Genomic DNA, 8,070 nt, shown 5'->3' with positions numbered 1-8,070 from the left:
GAACCCGCGTCTCCTGCATCGGCAGGCGGACTCTCAAGCACTGCGCCACCAGGGAAGCCCTTATTACTCTTTTTTAATTTTATTTTATTTATTTATTTTTGGCTGCATTGTGTCTTCGTTGCTGAACACGGGTTTTCTCTAGTTGCGGCGAGCAAGGGCCACTCCTCATTGCGGTGCGCGGGCCTCTCACTGCGGTGGGCTCCCCTGTTGCAGAGCACGGGATCCAGGCCCACGGGCTTCAGTAGTTATGGCTCGCGGGCTCTAGAGCGCAGGGTCTGTAGTTGTGGCAAACGAGCCTGGCTGCTCCGCGGCATGTGGGATCTTCCCGGGCCAGGGCTTGAACCCATGTCCCCTGTGTTGGCAGGTGGATTCTCAACCACTGCACCACCAGGGAAGCCCTTATAGTTTTTAGTGTACAAAACTTTCATCAGACTTATCTCTTAAGTATTTAATTTTTTGATGCTATTATAAATGAAAATATTTTTATAATTTTAATTTCCAAGTGTTACTAGTATATAGATAATACAATTGATTCTTGTATATTGATCTTATATTCCGCAACCTTGCTAAATTCCCTTATTATTTCTAGAAGGTTTTTGTAAATCTCATAGGATTTTTCTACATAAACAATTCCATCCTACCTTTCTTCTGATCCTCCTCCCCTAGCCTTACTGCACTGACCAAAGCCTCCAGTTACAGAGTTAAATAGAGCAGTCATCCTGATCTTAGCGGGAAAGCATCCAGTCTTACACCATTAAGTATGATGTTAGCTGTCGGTTTTTCCTAGGTGCCCTTTATCAGGCTGAGGAATTTTCTTTTATTCATAGTTTCTTGAGTGTTTTTAATCATGAAAGCATGTTTGATTTTGTCAGATGCTTTTCTGCATCTATTGAGGTGATCATATGGTTATTCCTGCAGTAAACCTTACTTGGCCATGATGTATTATCCTTTTTATATTTTGTTAGATTTAATTTACTAAAATTTTGTTAAGAATTTGTGCATCTATGTTTATGAGGAATACCAGAATGTAGTTTTCTTGTTAATGTATTTGTTTGGTTTAGGTGTCTAACCTTAGAGAATAAGTTGAGAAGTATTTCTTTCTCTTCTAATTAGCAGAAGAGTTTGCGTGGAATTGTTATTATTTCTTTCTTAAATGCTTGGTGGATTTCATCAGCCATCTAAACCTGGAGTTTTCTTTGCAGAGAGTTTTTTAACTACAAATATAATTTCTTTAATATTTATAAAGTTTATTCAGGGTTATCTGTTTCTTCTTGAGTGAACTTTTGTACTTGTGTCTTACAAAGAATTTATCCATTTTTATTGAAGTTGTCAAATTTATTGGCATAAGATTATTCATAGTATTCTCTTATTATCCTTTTAATATTTATAAAATCTGTAATGATGTCACCTCTCTCATTCTCTTTTTATGTAACAGCTTTATTGAGATATAATTCACATGTAATACAATTCACCCATTTAGTGTAAAATTCAATGGTTTTTAATATTCACAGAGTGTGTAACGATCAACACAATCAATTTTTATCACCCCAAAAAAGAAATCCCATACTCACTAGCAGTCATTCCCTATTTCTCCCCCAGCCTCAGGCAGCCACTAATCTATTGATACTTTCTGTCTCTATAAATTTCCCTATTCTGGACATTTCATGCAAATGGAATTATACAATGTGATCTTTTATGATTGGCTTCTTCACAAAATGTTTTCAGTGTTCTTCTATGTGGTAGCCTCTATCAGTACTTCATTCCTTTTTATGACTGAGTAATATTTATTTCCTTATATGGATATACCACATTAATTTAAATTATCCACTTATCAGTTGATGGACATTTGAGTTGTTTCCACTTTTTGTCCACTGTAAATAATGCTATTGTGAGCATTCATGTATAAGTTTTTATGTGGACAGATGTTTCATTTCTCTTAGGTAGATACCTGTAGGGGTAGAATTGCTGGGTTATACGCTAACTATATGTTTAACCTTCTAATAAGCTGCCAAACTACCAGGCTATTTTCTAAAGCATCTGTACCAATTTACATTCCTGCCAGCAATGTGTGATGGTTGCAATTTCTCCACATCCTCTCCAACACTTATTATCTATCTTTTTAATTATAATAATTTTAGTGGATGTGAATTGATATCTCTCTAACTCTTGATATTGATAATGTGTGTCTTTTCTCTTTTTTTCTGATCAGTCTCGATAGAAGTTTATCGATCTTATTGAACTTTTCAAAGAACCAGCATCTGGGTTAATTGATTTTTCTCCGTTGTTTTTCTGGTTTCTACTATTATTTCTCTTCTGCTTTTTTGGCATCTTCTTTTTCTAATTTCTTAAAGTGGAAGCTAAGATCATTGGTTTGAAACCTTTTTTTTAATATAGGTGTCTTAATGCTATAAATTTCTTGCTAAGCACTATTTTAGTTGCATCTCACAAAATGCAACTTTTTTGATGTTTATTTTTATTTTCATTCAGTTCAAAATACTTTCTGATTTCCTTTTTGATTTCTTCTTTGACTTGTGGGTTAGAAGTATGTTATAAAATATTTGGGGATCATCTGAATATCTTTCTGTAATTGCTTTCTAATTTAATTTCATGTGATCTGTGAATATACTTTGAATCTTTTTAAATTTATTGAGACTTGTTTTCTGACCCAGAATATGGCTAACCATGGTTAATGTTCTATGTACACTTGAATAGAATGTGTATTCTACTCCTGTTGGGTGGAATGGCTTGCAAGTGTCAATTAGGTCAAGTTGGTTGATAGTATTGTTAAAGTTTTCTGTACTCTTACTGATTTTCTGACTACTTAATTACTGAGAGAGGGGTGTTGAAATTTCCACCTATTGTTGTGGTTTTGCCTTTTTAAAAATTCTATCATTTTTTTGCTTCATGTATGTCATGTAGGGTCATTATGTGCCCCTTGTTGAAATGATTCTTTTATTCTTATGAAATGACCCTTTTATTTTTTGCTATGAAATCTACTTTGTCTCATATTAATATAGACATTCCAGCTTTCTTTTGATTAGCGTTAGCATAATATATCTTTTTCCATACTTTTACTTTTAACCTATTTGTATCTTTATATTTAAAGTGGGTTTCTTGTAAGCAACTTGCTTTTTTATCTGATGTGGTGCTCTCTGCCTTTTAATTGTCATATTTGGACCAGGAGTCAGCCATCTATAGCCCACAGGCCAAATCCAGCCACCATGTGCTTTTATTTTAAAAGTTTTATTGGAACACAGCCAAGCCTGTTTATCTACATATTGTCTGTAGCTAAACTTATATGACAGTGGCAGAGTCTGCCAACCCCTGGTTTAGACCATTTATATTTAATGTGATTATTGATATGGTTGAGTTTAAAACAACCATGTTGCTGTATGTTTTTATTCATCTCATGTGTTCTTTTTTTCCCCTTTTTCCTTTTTTCTTCCTTCTTTTGGATTAATTGGGTATTTTTCATAATTCCATTTGATCTTCTTTGTTGGCTTGTCAGCTATAACTCTATTTTTGTTGTTTTAGTGATTGCTATTAGAGCTGTCAGAAAATAACCACAGGGAATTACCCTGGAATTCCTTGATTCTCTTACCCTGAGTTCGTCTACCAAAATGTTTCCTTTCTGGATCCTATTAAATTAAGTTGTATATGTCATAGCCTTATTCCCCTTTAGACTCTACAGAAAAGAAAGATAGTGTAGATAGGGACTTTTGTTTGCCTATGTGTGAATAGCCAAAATAGATTTCTTATATATGATTTAGATTGAGAGTAGAATTGCCTTTTTAGGAATATCTACCTGTAAGGTACATTTGGTGATTAATTCATTATTTTGAATCATTTTTTTAAATGGTGATTATTGAGATACTCTAATGTAAAGGTCTGTGTCTCTGCAGGCAACCATTAATATCGTTTTTGACCGAGTTGGGAAAACTGATCCAGTCACAAGAGGCATTGAGATCACTGTGAATTATCTGGGGATCCAATTTGATGTAAGAGTTGTATCAAAATCCTTGTTTCTTATGTTTCTTTCTATTTTATCTGCTCTAAATAACAATTCTTTAGATTCTAACTCCTTATTCTAGGTACTTGCTTCTGCTTTCATTCTTCTCACTCTCCTCTATATTTTGGCATATTCCTATGGCAAATTCATAAAGGGCATAAAACCATAAGTAACGACTGGCAATTACTATTATCATGGATTGTGATTATTTCTGTAGTTCCTCCTCTTCTTCTCTAGCAGCTACCACTCACCAGCTTCTCCGTAACAAATATTCAAATACTCCTCTCTGTGATACTTGATGACATCTTCAAACATAACTCACCTTTGATTCCTCTGGTAGAAAATTAAATACTAATTAGTGTTTTCATGTTAGAACTGAAATGATTTCTGCTATAAAAAATTAACTGTATCAATTAATTCATGTGGGTTTTGAGCTAAAAGTGTTAACTGTCACCTGTGCACAAAGGTTTTTTAAATCACTTTCTACGTGTTTTATAATACTACTGTTATTAAACACACTCTTGTCCCAATTTAAGTTTAATGTCTTTATTTGTAGAATAGTATATTTTCCAGGTATATATATAGCCAGTGATTCTAGCTGATTAGCACTTTGATAATAAGACCAATGTCATGTTCTTAGTCCCTATGAGTGCCATTTAGCTGTGCTATGATCCTGCACACAGACTGCATGCTACCCCCAGCCAGCCATCTCAGCTGGACATGCCCCTCGTAGCTGGATAAAATGAAAATACACCAGAGCAAATTGAGCTCCAGTCCTTGAGAAACAGCTCAAAGCACACATTTTTTTGATGATAGATCAATAGTGTATCCTTTTTCATGTGCAGGAGCATGGTATCTTTCCTTCAAGTAGTGTATAAATTATACGGTAAAGTATGCTTCACTCTTTTTTCACATGTGTTTTCCTCTTTTACACTTTTTTACTGGGGTGAGTTTTTAGAAATGCCCTTATCAGTGCTTTGAGGCTAGCTGCTGTGTGTGTATATGTATTCCATCTATAACTCATCTATATACGTACTTCACATTTCATAATTCTGAATAACATCTCTTAGATGTTAGCAATGCAGCTCCCCCTCAGATGCTTTTCAGCCCTGAATCAAGCACAGGGTATCACAGCTGCCTCTCACTCTGAAGCAATCCAAGAGGAGAAGAAAATATCATCATGTGATTCAGATGAAGGTCAGCTATTTCCTAGTCTATAGCTGAGAATGTCTACATAGTTTTTTATTATAAGAAGAAAAGTTTCTTATAGTTTTGGGTGATCAGAGAACTGTCATTCAGATATTAAAATTATCAGGCTGCTATTTAGTTTCCTTTTAATTCATGCTTTTCACTTGAAGCTGTGTTATTAGCTTTGTGTTTCTTCTGGTTATTAGAGTTATTTTCGTCACTTCATTGCACTTGCTTTCTTCTGTCCTTAAGTTTTAAGTCTGCTAGTTAAGATATCCACTGCAGTCTTCCTGTACATGTTTTCGCTGCCACTTACTTGCTAATGAAGTTCCCTCTCACAGCTACCTAAGTGATAAGAATGCATCTTCTTAGCTTTCCCATCTCTCTGAACAGAGATTTAACAAATATTTTTCCGTCCTATTGTGTTGACAGGTGAAGTTCTGGTCCCAGCACATTTCCTTCATTCTGGTTGGAATAATCATTGTCACGTCTATCAGAGGACTGCTGATCACTCTTACCAAGGTAGGTTGTATCACAGAGTTTAAAAGTACTAATTTAATTACATGTGGCACTGTGAGATAATTTTACCTAATTAACATTTCTGCCTTCTGAGATCTTAAACAACAGTCGCAAATATTTAAAAGACATACAACAGAGTAAAAGTTAAACTAATACATAAGTTGATGATGATGTATTTACATCATACACCAATCAGATAAGTACAGTTAGTTACCAAAGGTCATAGAATGAGGTCACAGTCTGTTTCATTCACTGATATGTCACCAGCATCTAGAACAGAACGTGGCACATGGTAGGTACTGAGCAGGTATTTGGAGTGAATAAATGAGATAGTATTTGAGGTTACAAGAATAACTGTGAGAGTTGCTTGTAAGGAGGATATGGAAGTAGGAGAAGCAGAAAGTTTAGCTATTTTCTGATCAGCATAGGAAGGCTTCATGGAGCTGGAAGGTAAATCCTCTCTGTCAGAAGAGGTAAGGATTTCAAAATCCAAGAATTGTTTGAATGAAAGGAGAGAAGAGGTTGGGAGGGAAGAAGGGATCACCAAGCATCTAGCACAATTTTAGGAAGAGCTCAGAAGCCTAGTAACAATTTCAAGGGCTTGGAGTGGCCTGGAGTAATTTGTTTTAATGATTTATAATGACGTTAAAATCATATGTATCACATAGTTTCTGATAAGGTGGAATCCTTTCATGTTATAATACCTAAAACCATCAACTTACCCATATGGGAAAAGTATAACTGGATCCTTTTGGGGCAGTCTATTTAAATATCTTATTTATAGCCTTAATCATATGAATGGTTCTATACAGGATTGTGGCATGGAAGAGACATTTTTAATTAAATGTTAACTGTACTACTTAATGTTTTTGACACAGGAATCTAGCAGTACTATATAAATTCATCTCTCCTCCCTTTCTTGACAGTTCTTTTATGCCATATCCAGCAGTAAGTCCTCCAATGTCATTGTCCTGCTATTAGCACAGATAATGGTAAGTTTAATGAACTAGCTTTATGTGTGCAGCTGTAAAATGCCAGAAATGTGTTCTATACTTTTAAATATGTTAACAATGTCCTGGGACTTGTCTGTCACTACATTCAGAGGGGCTTCTTGATTAATCTGATTTACAGGGCATGTACTTCGTCTCCTCTGTGCTGCTGATCCGAATGAGCCTGCCTCTGGAGTACCGCACCATAGTCACCGAAGTCCTTGGAGAGCTGCAGTTCAACTTCTATCACCGTTGGTTTGATGTCATCTTCCTGGTCAGTGCTCTCTCCAGCATACTCTTCCTCTATTTGGCCCACAAACAGGCACCAGAGAAGCATATGACACCTTGAACTCATGCCTATTATAGACTGCTACAGGCCAGTGGTGTCAGAATTTGGATATAAGAGGGAAAAAATGGAGGGGACCGGGGCCTAACATTTTTAAACAAACAAAATGCTGTGGTAGCATATTCTACCTCCAGCTTACACCTGCCTCCTCAGATGATACTGTGATCATGAGTAGCATCAGCTACTCATGATCACAGAAATGAGAGAGAGAAGTAACTCAAGCTAGTACTCAGCCAAGAGCAGCCTGTTTGGGTTTGAGGCTGGTGCAGTATGCTGGGTGGTGGGACTGGACAGAGCCAAGAAACTAAGGGGAGAAAATACACTGGAATTCTGGACTAAGAGAGATCTAAGGTAGCTGGGCCAAACACACAAGATTCTGTTCAAGTCAAGGATCACATGGAGAAGGTTATGACGTTCCCTTAAGATTGACTATCATTAAAATCAGAGATTGTTAACACTTTGGACTTAGCATCATTTTATCAAGGATAGCTTGGTTAAAAAGTTATGCTTGTGTGATCTAATATGAATTGGCATCCCACCCTTCCTCCCCAGCCCCTGTCCCCTTAAAATAACCAAGAGGTTATCTGTCCTGGGGAACGAGTGGTATGCAACTGAACTAGAGTCTACCAAGAGAGACTTCAAAGTATGTCATTTTTCTTGATTTCCTTTCAACTTATTATTTAAAAGTGAATTACTCTAAATTCAAGTCAGTGATGATATCTCATTTTTTCTTTTCATCTGCCCCTCGTGCTGTGGGGTAAAACAATGAATAACTGTTAACTGGAATAAGTCACTTTCCTATCCTATGACTCAATTTCTTCATCTGTAAAAGGAAGCTGTTGGAAAATTTGTAGAACACTCAGATATGCAATTTAAGAAAATCCTGAATTTTATTACCAGGAAGTCTCTTTTTATTACTAAGATCTTATTCTGAGTTTTATTGTGTTTTGGGTTTCTAGAGGCAACATGAAGGTTAAAGCATAAAAAGTTTACCAAAAGCAAAAGCACTATTAAGGTTA

At 35.9% G+C, this 8,070-nt stretch overlaps 1 protein-coding gene across 5 annotated transcripts in view; it reads left to right on the top strand.

Annotated features, from left to right (window-relative positions):
- GPHRA (golgi pH regulator A) overlaps positions 1-7,685 on the top strand; it is a 50,621-nt gene extending 42,936 nt beyond the window's left edge. For 2 of the 5 annotated variants that reach the window (XM_007459367.1, XM_007459368.1), the window contains exons 12-15: positions 3,903-3,998; positions 5,630-5,719; positions 6,643-6,708; positions 6,848-7,503. In XM_007459367.1, the coding sequence (XP_007459429.1) occupies positions 3,903-3,998; positions 5,630-5,719; positions 6,643-6,708; positions 6,848-7,054 (459 nt within the window). In that variant the 3' untranslated portion in view covers positions 7,055-7,503. Of the gene's footprint in view, positions 1-3,902; positions 3,999-5,629; positions 5,720-6,642; positions 6,709-6,847 lie in introns of all 5 variants that reach the window. The other 3 variants (XM_007459366.1, XM_007459370.1, XM_007459369.1) reach the window with 3 other exon arrangements.
- The last annotated feature ends 385 nt before the right edge of the window (positions 7,686-8,070 follow it).

The sequence above is a fragment of the Lipotes vexillifer genome, unplaced genomic scaffold (genome assembly GCF_000442215.2).
Source record: "Lipotes vexillifer unplaced genomic scaffold, Lipotes_vexillifer_v1.1 scaffold773, whole genome shotgun sequence".
In the NCBI taxonomy this organism is placed as follows: domain Eukaryota; kingdom Metazoa; phylum Chordata; class Mammalia; order Artiodactyla; family Lipotidae; genus Lipotes; species Lipotes vexillifer.
This window is presented reverse-complemented; position numbering and strand designations above follow the sequence as displayed.